Genomic DNA, 17,347 nt, shown 5'->3' with positions numbered 1-17,347 from the left:
CCGAGGAAAGTCTTCAACGCTCCATAGCGGCCCGCACCCGCATTATCAGTGGCGGGCCGCTGGGCTTTGGTTTGTTGGCGGTCAGCCCACTCTGGGCTCCTGTTTAGCTCTTGGTAGCTGGCAACGACGACTGTGTGCACCACCCTCTCAAGGGTGCGGAAGCTCCGTGCAGAGGTCTTAGTCCTCCCTTTTGCCCCCTCAGCTCCAAGTGAGGGGCTCCGAGCGTAGTAGGTAGTTCAGGGACCGTAGAATCGCGAGAGGAGTCGGGGAAGAAGATGCTCGAGTTCTCAGTCTTGCATGGTTCCCTAAAACGCCTGCTTCATAGATCCCAGCTCTGGGCAGCGCGGTTGTAGACCCTACTGCATACTGGAGAACTCGGCTCGCCTTGATGGGCTTTGAAGGTAAATGCCTTCAGTCTGGACCAAGGCAGCCCTTTCTGAAGCTCCTTCCTCCCTTTGCCACAGAACTAGGGCCTGGATTATTAATACACACCTATCTAGGATGTTGTGAGGATCTTGCCTCCTTAGACTCAAAGAGCTTCCCCAGTGATTTCCCCACTCATCTCAGCATCTGAACGGAAGTAGCAAGATAGGAATTAATTTAAATACCTTTTGTTGCAGAAACGGGGGTCAATGCCAGTCTTATGTTCAACAAATGCTAGCTAGGTTGAACTAGATTGATAGGTTGTTCAGTGGAGCAAGGGCAGGCATTTTGCCTGTTCTGGATCCCAGTAGGCTTCTAGTAGGCTTATGGATCGGATGTGGTGAGGTGAGCTGGGAATCAGAGAACCAGAGAACCTTCATTCATTTATTCGAGAAATATTGAATGCCCACTATGGGCCACAGTTCCAGGCCTCAGTTCTGCCTTTTTAAAATTTTTTCCAGGGCTTGCCTTCAACAGTCCTCACAACCTGTCATTTTATTATCTACAAATAGAGACTAATATTTGTCCTATCTCATTAGGTTATTGTGAAGATTAAAATGATGAGATAATATATCTGAATGTTTTGCATAGTGCAGCTGGATGTTACCCGGTCCTCTGAAAATCTGCATCTAAATAGACTTCCAGGGCCTGCCCATCCTGACCTGCAAACCCTGTAAGGAGAACAGACTTTGGGCATCAGGTACAAGGGTATGTCCTTACTCTTCATCAGAGACCTGCATTCCTAAGAAGGCTTTTACAAGGCCAAAGAGTACATGTAAAAGAGTCTCAGTATAATAACACAACTAGTGGTGAATGAGTCTGGTCAGTTCTACATCTTTATCCTTTATATTAACCTCTTTCTTTTCATCCCTGTTGTACTGCTCTATTTCAGTACCATCTCTTCCCATGACTGAATTACAGGTCCCCTGCCCCATGGTATTGCCACCCAGTCACACAAGTCTTGATGATGCCACTCTTGCAATTAAAATTTAGTGTCTTTTGATTACCCAGGACTAATCTAAATGCCTTAATTTGGGTTCCCACCTACGATGCCAGTCGCATCTGTTGCCACCTCCTTCACATACCCTAAACTACTGCCTTGAGATGACTCTTCAATGCTTTCCAGGTGAGACAGTCTCCCTAATGCCCTAGGAGTCCTTGCAGTTTTTAACTCTGCCTAGAATGCTTGTTTCCCTCATCTCTAATTAGATGGGCTATCACTACTCATCCTTCAAATCTCAAAGTATTTTCCCTGGGGGTCTTCTTTGCCTCCCCTAGATAGATAGGCCTGTCTCCTAACTTCCATTTCACTTTAAATATACTTAAACATACTGGTATGATGGCAGGTCTTGTATTTGCATGCCTGGTTCCTCACTAGATGTGATGTCATTGAGGGGAGGACCTTGTCTCTTCATTGTAATCATCTGGTACAGCATTTGGTATGTTGAGAGTGGTACTGATCTGCATAGGATTTCTAAAGTTACTGGGTGACCTTGGGGCATGTTACTTAACCTCTTTGTGCTTCATGTTTCCATATCTGTAAAATAGTGCTAATAATACCCACTAAGCAAAATTATTGTAAAGACGACAAAGAAAAACTCTTGTGAAGCTCCTGGAATATAGCTGACACTTTGGGACAGAGGTATTGGCTTTAGGGTGCCCTCTACAAACATTTGTTGAATCAACTCAGCAGACTCAGAAAGGGTGCTAATAATTATTGTACTGTCCGCCTACCAGGTGCCAGATACTGTCCTAGAAAGGGCTGCCGTTTTCGTGGTCGAAGCGAGAGTCTTAGTCTTAGTTATTGCTCTTTTGGGACAACGGCCCTGAGCCCTTAAAGAGAGGGGATGCGTCGCTCACCCGAATGTTTGGTAAGGACTCAGTGCGACGTCGCCCTGTCTCGCTGATCGTAGCACGAGGGCAAGCTACGAAACCAACATCACTCGCGCATCCTCAACTTGTGCTTGCTCTGCCCTACCGGAGAGGGGGCGACTAGCAGCCAGCTAGATTCTCAACTGGGGGCCGCCCCGCGGGGGCTGGCAGCCCCACCCACTCCGTGCCCACTGCGGGCGGAGCCTGGGCGCCCTGCTGCCGTCACTTCCAGCGGACCCGGAAGCGCCCCGCGAGGGCTGCCGTAGTTAGGAAGTCGTGATGGGGCAGTGCACAGCCTGAACCCCGGGCCGACCGTGGGCCGAAGGCCGGCCGGGACTGCGGGCGAGGCCTGGAAGTGTGCTCTTCGGGTGCTGGCGTCGCCCCGCCTCCAGTGTAGGGCCCGCCCCCGCCTTCCGTGCCTGGGGCCGCGGGGCGCTCTGCCTGACTGCCCTGCCAGCCCGCGTCGGTCTCGGGCAGCTGCGAGGAGCTGGTGTGCGGCTTCGGGACAGGAACGTCCGCCAGCGTCTTCGCCGACCCTCTACCAGTTTGCCCGAACGCTGACGTGGGACAGACGGTTCTGAATCCTCATGGAGAAGTTTGGGATGAATTTTGGGGGCGGCCCGAGCAAGAAGGACCTGCTGGAGACCATTGAGACCCAGAAGAAGGAGCTCACCCAGTACCAGGTGCGTCTCAAGGATGTGGTCCGCGCCTATAAGAGCCTCCTGAAAGAGAAAGAGGCTCTAGAGGCCAGCATCAAGGTGCTGTCCGTATCCCACGAAGCGGATGTGGGCCTCGCAGGTGGCCAGCCTCCAGGCCTCACCTGTCCTGACTCCGTGGATGACCGATGCTCCACACACAGCGAGGATAGCTCTGGGACCGCCACCAGCTTGGACACCACGGCCAGTCCCACTAGCACCAAGGGTGAGTTTGGGGCAGAAGATGACAGACTGGCCCGTGGACCACCCCCTCCAAGGTCCGAAGAGGCCAGTGGGTCGGAGAGTGGTGTTAGCAGTAGCAGCGGGGACGGAGCCCCTGCAGGTGGCAAGGTGGACAAACGGTTGCACCAGCTGAAGACTCAGTTGGCTACTTTGACCAGCTCTTTGGCCACAGTCACTCAGGAGAAGTCCCGCATGGAAGCTTCTTACCTGGCTGACAAGAAGAAGATGAAACAAGACTTAGAGGATGCCAATAAAAAGGCAGAGGAGGAGAAGGACCGTCTGGAGGGAGAATTGAAGGAGCTGCAGGAGCAGATAGCAGAAACCAAAGCCCGACTTATCACACAACAGCACGATCGAGCCCAAGAGCAGAGTGATCATGCCTTGATGCTGCGTGAGCTCCAGAAACTGCTGCAGGAGGAGAGAACCCAGCGCCAAGACTTGGAGCTTCGGTTAGAAGAGACCCAAGAAGCCCTGGCTGGGCAGGCATTTGCCACTGGTCAGGTGGAAGGGTTTGAACTGCAGACTAAACAGCTGACCCGTGAGGTGGAGGAGCTCAAAAGTGAGCTGCAAGCTCTTCGAGATGAGAAGAATCAGCCAGACCCCCGGCTGCAGGAGATTCAGAAAGAGGCCGCCTGCCTTAAAAGCCATTTCCAGGCTCAGTTGCAGCAGGAAATGAGGAAGGTAATTATCTTCATCTCCTTCAAACAATCATTTAGCCTGAAATGGGAAATATTGAGGTATTTTTATTGTTTTTCTCCTTTGATAGTTAGATCTAAGTGGCTGCTCTTTTAGTTTTTGATGCTGTTCAGAAGGTTTTATTTGTGAGTCCTACGAATTCCTGTTTGGTGGGTTAATAGTATCCATAGAGCATGCTTCCAACAGAATGTGGAGTTTCTTGGTGTGGGCTGGGTTGGAGCCAGACAGCTCTGAGCTTCTGGGTGTTGGCATCTTACCAGCTTAGTGAAGCAGTAACGTGGCAGCTGTGCAATGGAAGGTAGCATGTTTGCCTGTAGGTATATGCCTATGTGTGGGTAGCCAGTATATTGCCTATTGGTAGAGTGACTGAAGTGGGCAACGGGAATGTTCTCCGAAGAAATAACCTCTTGTAATGGCCTTCAGTCGAGATTTCCTTTTTCTTTGAAGGTCTGCTATTATGCAGTGCCTCTGTTCAGTGTGGAGAGAAAGTCAACTCAGTTTTTTGTTTTATTTTGTTTTTTTGTATTTTTCTGAAGTTGGAAACGGGGAGGCAGACAGACTCCCGCATGCGCCCAACCGGGATCCAGCCAGCATGCCCACCAGGGGGCGATGCTCTGCCCATCTGAGGCATTGCTCTGTTGCCACCAGAGCCATTCTAGCGCCAGAGGCAGAGGCCGTGGAGCCATCCTCAGCGCCCGGGCCAATTTTTTGCTCCAGTGGAGCCTTGGCTGCGGGAGGGGGAGAGAGAGACAGAGGGGGAGGGGTGGAGAAGCAGATGGGCGCTTCTCCTGTGTGCACTGGCCAGGAATCGAACCCGGGACTCCTGCACGCCAGGCCGATGCTCTACCACTGAGCCAACCGGCCAGGACCTCAACTCAGTTTTGAACTTCCAGGAATATTGGTAGAGGAAAAGGATGTCATCTGATGTCTTAATGGATTTGGGAAGTACATGATAAACAAGGATAGCATACTTGGTGTGTGAGTTCAGTGCATGATAGGAGAAAGTGGCAGATACACGAAGGTTTTTAATATTGTTTGATATCACTTGGTACTGGGAGCAGGACCCAAGCAGATTACAGGAACTTTTGTTAACTCCCAAATCAGCAGAAAAATCCCCTGTTCCCATTCCTGCCAGGTCAGCCCCCATCCTTTTGCTCCCGTCTCTTGCATTCTCAAAGTTTGCCACTGGGCTTTGTGGCATCTCTGGATGCATTTCTATGTGTTCTCTTGTTTTACAGACAGCCCTTGCTGAGGATCAGCTACGCCAGCAGTCTCAGCTGGAAGAGCAGAGGGTGGCCGCCCTGGAGAACCAAATATCCGAGGTGTCGGAACTGCTGGGCACCTATGAGAAAGCCAAGCAGAAGGACCAGATGGCCATTCAGAAGCTGAAGGAGCGCATTCTGCAGCTGGACCTGGAGAACAAGACGCTGGCTCTTGCTGTCTCCAGCCGGTCCCCTCTAGACAGCCATGCAGAGGAGTCTAGTCTGGACGTCAATGTCCTGAAGGACAAGATGGAGAAGCTGAAGAGGCTACTGCAGGTGGCAGCTAGGAAAAGCCAGGTGACCTTGGATGTAGAGAAACTCTGCGACCTGGAGATAATGCCCAGCTCCGAGGCCGCCGATGGGGAGAAGGCTACTGCGCTCTACTACCAACAGGAGCTGAAACAGCTGAAGGAGGAGTTCGAGAGGTACAAGATGAGGGCCCAGGTCGTGCTCAAGAGCAAGAACACCAAAGACGGCAACCTGGCCAAGGAGCTGGAGGAAGCTCAGGAGCAGCTTGCCGAGCTGAAGGAGAAGTACATCTCCCTGCGGCTGTCCTGTGATGAGCTCGAGCGCCAGCACCGGCAGGAGACCGAGGACTGGAAGCAGGAGCTGGCCCGGCTGCAGCAGCACCACCGGCAGGAGCTGGAGCGGAGCCAGCTGGACTTCAGGGACCGCATGCTGAAACTGGAGGAGGAGCTGCACAAGCAGCGGGACCGGGCCCTGGCCGTGCTGGCCGAGAAGGACTTGGAGCTGGAGCAGCTGCGGTCCATGGCCTTGTCTTCCGTGCTGCCGGGGCGCAGAAGCCCTGTGGTTGGCGGGGGTCCTGGGGACCTGGCTGACACTGTTCCCCCAGATAACCTGACCCATGCACTTCAGGTTGCTGCAGCCAACGAGCCCACTTTCTTCTTGTATGCTGAGCAGTTAGCCCGCAAGGAGGTGGAGATCACCTTGCTGCGGAAGCAGAAGCACAGACTGGAGGCTGAGGTGCATCAGCTGCAGGAGCGGCTGCTGGAGGAAGGGGAGCGGCACCGGGAGGAGGTCGGAGCCCTGCAGAACCACATTGAGAAGAACATCAGGGACCAGAGCAGGGAGGGAGCCAACCTGGAGTACCTCAAAAACATCATCTACCGCTTCCTGACCTTGCCTGACAGCCTGGGCCGCCAGCAGACGCTCACAGCCATTCTGACTATCTTGCATTTCAGTCCAGAAGAGAAACAAGTGATAATGCGGCTCCCACCCAGTGGTAGCTGGTGGCCTTCTGGCAAGAGATGATGTTCTTTTCATTAACTCCTGAAATTCCTGTGCCTCAAAGGTGGGAAGGGGCAGGCCCTGGTTTCTACTGCCTCTTCTCTTATTTTTTTCCTCACTGTGTTGAACTGGGAGAAGTCTTCAAAGTGGGGTGGGCTTTTCTGCCAAATGCCATTGTTGCCACTTTATCCTTGGGCCCCGAGAGATACTGGAAGTGTTGGGGCAGCATCTTCTGGTGGTGTGTGTGTGCGAGGGGGAGAGACGGGAGAGGTTAGGATTGAGAAGTGCAAAAGTTGGGGAAGTGGTGAGAGTATTTGAAAATAAGACTTTTTTTTGTTTTAATATCCTGCTCCTAGAGCAGAGGTAGGAGTAAATGTGGCTCCAAAGGGAGTGCAGTTAATTTCTAAACAGGCACAAGGACCAGCTGGTCCTCTTTTCTCCATCATCGCAATCTGAGTCTGGTCCACTGCTGCCCCAATTATCTGGGGACATACAACCAGGCTGCAGAGGGACCAGGAAGTTTGAAATAGTGACAGATTGTCTGCTAGTCCAAAGGGCCATGGAATAGTGAGTTCATCCTGGAACTGGGAAGCTTGATCTAGTTAGAGCTGGATATGACCTAATCTATCTGGACAAAACACACCACTTTTGACCCCCGAGAGAAGGCCGTTGAGCACCAGCTTGATCTTAGGGATTTCCCGAGTGACCAGTTTTTGGCCTGGATACGGTTATAATAGACCTTTCACCCTTGTCCCTTCCTTAACCAGCCTGCCCAGCATTGGCCTGAGATTTTGAGGGAATAACTGCTATCTCCTCTTCAATGTTGAACTTCCATTAAGAAAAAAAATTCCTAGCTTCTCACAGAGAGGGGGCCTGTTGGGAAGCTCTGATTCTGCCTGGATGCAAGAAATTAGCTCAGAGCTTTATAGGCAAGAGGAAAAAGTTTGCTGAGACCCTAACAGGAGAGTTGTAGTTCAGCTGAGTCTGGGCCGGGTACTGGCTGCTATGTGGGTAGCATTCTGGCTAAATCTCTACATTTAAACAAGCAGGGTGTTCACAGGTTATTGTCACCAGGGCATTTTGCCCACTTCCTTAGGGAGGTGACAGCATTTCAGTCCATGATCCTTATCTTCCCACACGTATTACTATAACTTTTCCTTCTGTGGGGTTTCTTACATTTTAGTGTTGCATTAGTAGATTCATTCTACACTAAAGGAAAGGAGGCTTAATTTTTAGGCTTTCTGGAAAGGAGGGACTCAGAAAAGCCTATTTCAAATAGTGTCAATTCCTTGCCCCCCTTGCTCTTGCTGGTTATGGAATCTTCGGACCGTAAAGACCAATGCTTTGCCATGCACTGGATTAATCGTATCTTCCTGTTATTTCATCAGGGAGCAGTTTTGTGAGGGTTTGGGGTGCAGAAGACTTTGATTAAATGTTCTGATTGGGAAGCTGGGTAACCTGCACTATCTACATACTACAAACAGTACATGGACTTCATGGGACAGAAGTGATGTATTTAAGTATTAATAACACAAACCTTGAACCATCAAACCTGAACAGCTTGACCTGTGTGCTTCCTTTATAGTTATATTTATCTGGATACAAATAGCGTGTGAGTGTTAATGGTAAATGAAAATGAAAGAATATTTCATTATATTATATTAATCCATGTGCTTGAATCCAGGGATGAATACCACAATGCTTTACCCGCCTCAACTACAACACTAATATTTTTAGCTTGGAATTACATGTGTATGTGTTTGAGTGTATGCAGCTACACTGGGAAAAGATGTCTCGTGTGTTTAGTATTGCTCTTGGAACTTCCATAGTTACCACTCTAAGCTTTAGAAGTAATCTCTATAAGAATGCTTTGTTATGCTTCAAATCAGGATTCATGTGTCCTGGAAGAGTTTCTCAGGATATCAAGCTAAACTACATCATCATTATCATCTCTTTTTTTTTTTTTTTTCAGAGAGAGAAACAGACAGGGACAGACAGGAAGGGAGAGATGAGAAGCATTAACTCCTAGTTGTGGCACCTTAGTTGTTCATTGATGCTTTCTCATTTGTGCCTTGACCGGGGGTGGGGGGGCCCTCCAGCTGAGCCAGTGAGCCCTTGCTCAAGCCAGCAACCTGGGGCTCAAGCCAGCGGCCCTGGGGTCATGTCTCTGAGCCTCCACTCAAGCTGGTGACCTCGGGGTTTCGAACTGGGATCCTTGGTGTTCCAGGCTGACTCCACCACTGCCTGGTCAGGCTCATCACCATCTCTTAATTTTCTTACCCAGTCCCCTCAAATGTAGGATATATCATTATTGTTATTTCTGGGTAGTTTTGAACAGAATAGAAAGATCTATAATCACAGTTACTTTTCTGTGACTAGTAATTCCTGTGCTTTTGACTTTTAAGAAGATACCAAACAGGCAAAGAAGAAAGTCAGTTTCTTACTAATAATGTTAAGTATCCATAGAAATAGGACTGTGACTGCTTCCAAGTGAAGTGAAAAGACTCGGTCCCTTCCTACTCTGAAGGACACACAAGTTCCTGTCTCCCCACCCCTTTCTCCCAAATAAGCTTTTTAGTTTTCTGACTGGCATGCCTGTGCTAGATACTCTTAGAAAAGAAAGGGAGAGAAAGAAAGAATTGAGATCAGACACCTTCATAGAAAAATAAATTTCCCTTGGGCTCTGGCCCTCGAATATCAGCAGTGCAAATATCAGAGTTGTGTAAATAAGGTAACAAGACTGACCCTTACTTGTTTAACTGTTGCCACCTAAATCAGGACGATTGCTGAGAAGAGATGGAGGGAGAAAGTGGCAGGAAGGCAAGTGACAACTCTAAGGGCTTTCTGCCTGCCCCGTCCTGTTGGAGACCTCTGATCCTGGGGAATAAATGTCCCTATGTCAGGCCCTTGATGTTGTAAGTCCCTACTATTTCCCCAACCCTACTTGCCCTCAGAAGTTGCTACTACAGGTTGTTGTACTAACTTGTGGAGGGTGACAGCACCATGTTATGCTGTAATTTGACCCATTGTATCATTTATTCCTCACAGGTGTCACTGTCCCCCATTTTACAGATGAGGAAGCAGGGACGGGGACATTAAATTTGCCCAAGATCATTTAACGAATAGATGTCTGAACCAGGTTTGATTAGCCCCAAAGGCTGCTTAATCTGAATGTGCTCCTGTCTTCTCAGGACTTGAAAGTCAGGGCCTGTCTCTATAAATGATTTCTGGGGATGGAGAGACTGATGTCTAGGCTGAGCTGGACTAGTTCAAATGGAAAGTAAGTCTCCAGCTCTAAACTGCAGTCAAAGCTGCTATACTATAGAGCGGAGCAGGCAACACTGATTCTTCGTAAGAGCCCTAGAGCTGCTCTGTCCCCCAAGTTCTAGGTGACTGCTAATTTTAGACCCTGGATCATTCTAACTGAAGGAGGGTGGGTAATAGTTATTGCTGTGGTGTGTTCCAACTAGAACCTTGAATATAGCTGGGGAAACAGCGTTGGAAATTGGAAATAGAGCCGGAATGCATGGGTTACATCTCTCAATCTTCAACTACCTTGACTCCTTCCCTTTCACTCTCTTCCCCTGCCTCTACCAAGAAGCCTGGTTACTGATTTTTGGAGCAAGAAACTAGATTCAGACATTGTGGCTTGAAATCTTCTATCAGCTGTATGATCTTGATGAATTACTTAACCTTTCTGAACTCAACTTTTATATAATGGGAGATAATATTTATTTCTGAGTTATATCCTCAGACTAAAGAAAACTTAAGTATAATATAAAGAGTCAGCACAGTACCTGAAGCAAAGCAGGTGGTGAACTGTGATTCTTTCCCCCAGGAATGTGAAGTGGAAGAATCAGAAGTTAGACTGAGCTCTTCAGATCTAAGTTCTGCATTTCTTAACCGCAAATGTCACTATAAACAAAGGGAAAGTAACGACTCTCTTTTACCCAGTGCCCACCTTAAGACAGATGGCTTACATTTTCCCAAGTTATTTTGCTAATGTTCACAACAATTTTGTGAAACACAGCTACTTTGTAGTTGAAGAAATGGGAGGCATGACATGGTGAAGTGCCCAGGGCCCAGTCAGGAATAGCAGAACCAGGATTCAGACACATTGATCTGAACCTCCTGCTGTCTGTGCTGTCTTTCAGAAGAGAGCAACGGGAATATGGAAAAGCGTGGCTCTGGGAATGTGTGGCTAGGGACTGTGTTTCTGGCCTAGCCTGGGGGAAGAAAGGGTCCTTGTCCACGTGGTCCCCTCTCCAGTGGCAACTGACTGCCTTCTGATTTCCCAAAGCTTGATTCTCTCCCAGCTGTGGAGTCCTTTCACACTGAAAATTATGAAATGAATTCTGTTCCAAGTCAGTTTTATGCGTTTGTTTTTCCTGGGGCCCAGATTGCCTGGATAACATAAGAATCAATGGTTCTGACAAGCCCACAGTCCGGGAAGCCCAGACAAGCGAAGGCCACTGGGAGGCCAATGACCCCCACTTTAATTTTTTTTTTAATTTTTTTTTTTTCTGAAGCTGGAAACGGGGAGAGACAGTCAGACAGACTCCCGCATGCGCCCGACCGGGATCCACCCAGCACGCCCACCAGGGGGCAACACTCTGCCCCTCCGGGGCATCTCTCTGTTGCAACCAGAGTCACTCTAGCACCCAGGGCAGAGGCCAAGGAGCCATCCCCAGCGCCCGGGCCATCCTTGCTCCAATGGAGCCTCGCTGCAGGAGGGGAAGAGAGAGACAGAGAGGAAGGAGAGGGGGAGGGGTGGAGAGGCAGATGGGCGCCCCTCCAGTGTGCCCTGGCCGGGAATCAAACCCGGGACTTCTGCACGCCAGGTCGACGCTCTACCACTGAGCCAACTGGCCAGGGCCAATGACCCCACTTTAGCAACGAGACCATCTCTAGCTTAGTGTGAATTCAACTTGCCACGGAGGGACTAAATATTTTCTTTCATCTGAAAGAATGAATCTGAAGCCTGAGATGACTTGATGTGAATATGAGTTTCTCAATGTCAATTGCACATAATCTTTTTTAAACTGAGGCTGGAGTGTCCATTGCCTTTCCCTTAGTTCAACAGCCCAAGTCTCTGCAAATGAAGCCTCAGGCTGAGGAATTTCACAGACCCATGGGGGACACCCTGTACTGTATGCTCCGCTGTGGTACCTGCCCACCTTGATGCCTTCGTCGGCCGAGCTGAGAGGAGTCTGGAGGCCATACTTTTTTGTGTGGACTTTGAAAGCCCACATTGCATCCCCTGGTCAGTTTACATTTTCCAAACCTGGGATCCTTAGGTACACTGTTCCTTCTGCCTTCAAAGTCCTTCCTCCATCTCTGCTCAACCTCCTACAGTGTGGTCCTGTCTTTTCAGACTCAGCTGAAATGTCACTTCCTCTGTGCCGATTTTTCTGATACCCAGGGATACTCAAGTACTTCCTACTCAGAGGTCCTTCAGCACTTTTTTCAAACTGACCTTGAGCACAGTGATTTCTTGTACTTTCATTTTAAATGTACTTCTCTGTCTCCTTGACCACCGTATAGATCCCACAAGGTCATGCTCGTGGCTCCATTCATCTTTGCTATCGGGACTTTTTATAACCTGGCACATAATAAGTGGTCTATAAGCAGCGGAATGAATGGACAAGGGATTGAAAATACCGATTTTGTGCAATTCTGTAATAAGATCCACCATCTGCATTCTAATTTGTCAATTAGCATCGTCTCCTTTATAGGACCCCTCCCCCCACTATAGGGTCCTGTCTAAGATCACACATTGCATTTAGTTGTCACATCTTTAGTCTTTTTTTAATTTGGACAGTTCACCTTTTCACCGTCCTTTATGACAGTGACATTTTAAAGACGTATAGCCCTACCGCCTTTTTTAAATAGAAGGTTCCTCATTTTGAGTTTGATGTTTCCTCATGATTGAATTCAGGTTACGCATTGCCTGCCAGAATATTATATAAGTGATGTGACCTTCTTGGGATATCTGGAGGTAAATTATATCCGTCTGCCCCTCACTGGTGATATTAATTTTGATACTTGGACAAGGTGTTTGATTTCTTCACTGTTCAGAGTAGGATGGGCCAGAGGGATGCTTTCATGCCAGAGATTCTCAGTGTTAGTCAAATGGTGAGCCTGTTGCTACAAGGCTGCCTGCAGGGTTCACAGGGTGAGGGCAGGACTGGAGGGAAGAGCCAGGGATGAGACTTCAGGCCATTGTCTACAAGCCCAATGGTGGAAACTCTCAGTTAACTTAATAGCTTTGAACTCATAAGTGCTGGATACAATGGCAGAATGCCTACAAACATACAGGAAACTTAGAAAAGTGGGCTTTTGTTTCTAGCACCCTGGGACCCAAGTTCTTTTAAAGAGTAAGATGGAAAAAGCTGAGGACAAGTCCTTAAAGAGAAAACAACAAGATGCTGCTTCTGTCATTACCTGTGTCTGGGACCTTCTTTGTGACTTTCTTTTTATCTGTCAGAAAAGGAAGCAATGCGTTTACAATTAGCTTCTCAAAGTTATTGTGATGGTCAAATCAAACAACGTATGAAAGTTCTTGGAAAAGTGTAAAGTGCTATAAAAAGTAATTACTATTAATGTCTGACATCATATGTACTAGCTAACATAATACAGCCCAGTGATAAATTATATGTTGGTGAGTTGTCACCTAACCTTTGCCCTGGCTTCCCCATCCGACTGTCTTCTTAAAGAAGCAGATTCATACTTTCAAAAAGACGAAGTGGGGAAAGTATTATTAGTGTATGTACAGAGGTCCTCAGGTTATGACAGTCTCAACACACAACATTTCAAGTTTATGATGCTCACTTCCATAAAAACCTAAAAAAGTTGAGATGTGAGTGTTTCAGCTGCTATGGATGCCTTGCTATGCTATAGGCAGATTTTAGAAGAAAAGAAGTCATCAACCTTCCAGACTAGGCTGGAACAATTCTGTAAGAAGATAGAGAGGCCTGCAACAGATCCTGTATGCTCTACGTTAGCTGCTTCTCGAGATGAAACCCTGTAGTACAGGTAGAATCATCACCAGCGTCTCCTGCATGTTTCTTAGTCAATCCTGATTCACCTGACTCAGTTTCTCCAGCACCTTCTGCAGGTTCTCCTGCCTCTCCAGCTTCCTCCTCCCAGTAGGTCACTCTCTCCCACCTTGCAATGCCCCTTCCAGTGGGCCAACCAACCATAGGAATAAAGGTAAGGAATTTTTTTAAACACTCATTTTTTGTCATTTTTTCTGTTACTACTGTACAGTGTACAGTACAGTATATTTATGTCCTTTTCCTTTTTCTGTGTCTTAGTTGTGTTTTTATGTTCTAGATTATGATTTTACAACTGTGTTAGGATAGGAAAGTACCGTAGGCTAAGGAGTGTTTTGACTTACACCAAAATTGAGTTACGTCACTGTCATGGGAATGGAACTGTGTTGTAACCCGAGGACACCCTGTATTGATTTTCTATTGCTGCCATAACAAATTAGTATAACCTTAGTGACTTTAAGGCAACGTAAATTTATCTTTCAGTTTTATAGGTCAGAGGTCTAAGGCCCGGGTCCCAGCAGGACTGTGATCCCTTCTGGACACTCAAGGGGAAAATCTGCTTCCTTGCCTGTTCCAGCTTCTAGAGCTGCTGCTCCTCTTCTCATGGTCCCCTCCCTCCATCTTCAAAGCCAGTGATGTTCTAGCTCTCTGTCTCTGTTCACTTCTCCCACAGTCACATCTTCCTCTAACTCTCTTCTCCTCTCTTCCTCTCTGAAGGACCCTTGTGATTACATTAGGCCCCACCCACGTAATCCCTGATAATCTGTTTTCAGGTCCTCTAATTAGCAACTGTAATTTCCTTTTGCCATGCAACCTAACAGGTTCTGGAGATTAGGACATGAGCACCTGTAGGGGGTATTATTCTGCCACTACAGTATATATTTTGTAAATATTCTATCTGGGAAGAACTTTGGCAAATGCAGAAAAATGGAAAAATCAAAATTCTTCCTCAATTCTTGGTAATAAAGGTTTATGGCACTACTGGATCATTCCTGGTGATAGTGTTTTTCGTGGGAAAGCAGCAACACCTAGTGTCTCTCCATATAAATTTCAACAGAAAACATCGTGTCCTGTAATTAAAAAGGTAGGCTAGAAGGAGCTGTAGCTCAGTGAGGGATGGTGTAGAAACGACATTGTAACCATTCACAGAGGGAGAAGGATACTGAGTCTCAATCTGTATGTTCTTTAGGCTTAGTGTGAGCCCCCACATCTGTGCATCCACCCGGAAGCACTGCGAGTAATTCTGTTTGGGGAATGGCACGGTACTTGGCTCTGTGATAGATGCACAAAGATAAGAACATGATCCCCTTCCTCAAATCGCTTCCAGACTTATTGGGCAGAGGAAAAGCACCTGGCAATTAAATCACATGTACCCATTTACAGAACACTAAGGACTTAGTGCCAAGTGTATCAGTTATAATTACGCTTAGTTGTGCATACATCAAAACCCAAAAGAACACTGGTTGAAACAACAGAGAAGTTTATTTCTTGCTCAGCTGAGAGAATTGGTGCCCCCATAGATAGGCAGTTCCTCTACAAGTTAAAGATAAAGTTACCATATGACCCAGCAATTCTGCTTCTAGGTAGATATGTATGAGAGAATTGGAAACATCCTTTCATACAAAAATTTGTACATTGATGTTCACAATAGCATTTTTTGTAATAGCACATTGTGGGAGCAACTCAAATGTCCATCAGCTGATAAATGGATCAACAAAATTATTACATTTGTACAGGGGAATGCTATTTAACCATAAAAATACTGATGCATGCTACAACACGAAAAAATCAGAGAACGTTGTGCTAAATGAAACACACACACACACACACACACACAAAAGGCAACATGTTATATAATTCCATTTATGGGAAATGTTTGGGACAGGTAAATTCATACAGACAGAAAGCAGGTGAATAGTTTCTAGGGGCTAGGGAGTGCGGAGGTAAGAATGGGAGTGACTGCTCATGGGCACAGGGTTTATTATGGGGTGCTGAAACGTTCTGGAATTAGTGGTGATGGTTGAACAGTTTTGTGACTATACCAAAACCCCTAAAAACCACTGCATTGTACACTTGAAATGGGTGAATTATTTTGTATGTGAATAATAGCTCAATAAAGTTACCTAAAAATGCTCGGAGGATCAAGGAGGCAAAATGGGTGGTGAATATTCCGAGGACATGGAGAAGAGATTGGGACAGTCCCACTTAGGTTTTGATGCACCAGCCCCCTCTGGGTCAGTTCCATCTCCGGGCCTCACAGTGATCGCCCCTTTCTTTCCCAGGTAGTAGGTCTCCCTCTCCCCTATCCCTCCCCCTCCCCTACTACAGTCAGCGGAGTGTTCACTATGTGAAGCTGACCTGGCCCCGGACAAGGAGAGACGTATGGTTGTGGTCCCTACGGAGATACAATGGAGAATGTACTACTGATGGAAATAGAGAATGAAATAGAATTCACGCCCCGACTCCTGAGGGTGTCCCCACTTGACAGGCACCTCTGGTTCTGGGGAACAAATGTCTTTGGGAATCCTTGGCCCTGATGGCTCAGGGGAGTGAGCCTGATGCACCCCCGTGGCCCATCACGCAGTTTACCCACCTGTTTGGAGGGTGGACAATCTTGAGGCTGAGGGCGGGAAGGTACCTGTGTTCCTACTCCCCGTGAGGGATGTGAACCAGCAGTGTGTGTCCCTACTGCCATGGCTGGCCATGCTCTGGGCCCGCAGGCTGTTCACCTTCCCTCTTGTTCCACTGATGGAGCCGTTAGTTCCTCCTTAACACACATTCTGATGTCTCCTTCATGGCCATGTGGCTTTATTCTTGACCTGTTTCCTGTTCCTCTTCCAGTGCAGTACAAACAAGGGACTTTTTTTCTTACAGAACAAGAGAGCTCTCCTCATGCCACTGTCAGAATGATTTTACTTGTCCTCAGGAGACTTTATCAACAGCGCAGATTGGATCAGGCTCCGTATCTTTCCCTCTGACCCTCCTCCCATGTTCAGGGGTTCCTGGATAGTGCAGAGGTGCGTGGAGGTCGAATCGGAGATGGCAGAGCCGTCGTAAAAGATAGTGGTCCAGCTGTCACAGACAGTAATGGAAAGAGACGTGATAAGTAAAGGTAAAAAGGTATCCAGGGTGGGGTCCTGGAACAGAAAAAGGACATTAGATAAAAGCTTAGAACATAGAAATAAAATACAGACTTAAATTAATAATAATGTATCAATATTGGTTCATTAACTGTGACAAATGTGCATCCTAAAGTAAAATGCTCACCAGAGGGAAAACTGGGTTTGGGGTGCCTGGGAACTCTCTGGGTTTGTTTTTGAAATTTTTCTATAAGTCTAAAATTAAAACTTTATTAAAGTCCCCCAAGATATAGTGTCCTCACCCCCATCAGAGCATTCAGCTCAGGCCTGGCCAGAAGTGTCACCTAATTTGCCTCCTTTGAAGGGTAGTTATCGAACACCACCTGTATCCTCAGGGCAGCCTGGAAAGTTCCACGTACCTGTCTACAGAAGGGTGAGTGGGTAGGAAGCTGAGGGCACTGGAGCAGACGTGCACATTCTGGTCCTCGGGTGAGTGAGGCCTTCAGGGACAACGAGTGACAATGATTGAGCCTGCGTAATGCTGGGTCATGCCCAAAAGGCTGTTAGGGCAGGATCAGTCCTTTGAGGGACTTGAGGTAATTTTTGCCTCTGACGCAGAGGCAATAGTCACAATCTGAAAGTGTAGCCAGTCTTTGTGGCAAACTTGAGAGCTTAGTGTGAGGGTCTATACACCATGCAACTGGACCAGTCAGGCCTGGGCTTCCGGGCCCCTGTGTGCACAACGGGCCAGCACACTTCTAACGACACACTGC

General features: G+C 47.7%; 1 protein-coding gene across 1 annotated transcript; it reads left to right on the top strand.

Moving 5' to 3' along the window:
- Positions 1 to 2,539: 2,539 nt before the first annotated feature.
- Positions 2,540 to 10,902, top strand: GCC1 (GRIP and coiled-coil domain containing 1). Its single transcript, XM_066262220.1, has 2 exons — positions 2,540 to 3,914; positions 5,168 to 10,902. Exons 1-2 carry the CDS (start codon positions 2,883 to 2,885, stop codon positions 6,461 to 6,463), a joined length of 2,328 nt encoding a protein of 775 aa, XP_066118317.1. The 5' UTR covers positions 2,540 to 2,882; the 3' UTR covers positions 6,464 to 10,902.
- Positions 10,903 to 17,347: the final 6,445 nt, after the last annotated feature.

The sequence above is a fragment of the Saccopteryx bilineata genome, chromosome 2 (assembly GCF_036850765.1).
Source record: "Saccopteryx bilineata isolate mSacBil1 chromosome 2, mSacBil1_pri_phased_curated, whole genome shotgun sequence".
Classification (NCBI taxonomy): domain Eukaryota; kingdom Metazoa; phylum Chordata; class Mammalia; order Chiroptera; family Emballonuridae; genus Saccopteryx; species Saccopteryx bilineata.
Note: the sequence above shows the minus strand (reverse complement) of the source record. Positions and strands in the feature narration are given on the sequence as shown.

Bases quoted from the DNA above. Each gene is read 5' to 3' on its own strand.
- GCC1 (XM_066262220.1), top strand. From the start codon at position 2,883: ATGGAGAAGTTTGGGATGAATTTTGGGGGCGGCCCGAGCAAGAAGGAC. The intron at 3,915-5,167 runs GTAATTATCTTC...CTTGTTTTACAG, and splicing joins TGCAGCAGGAAATGAGGAAG to ACAGCCCTTGCTGAGGATCA.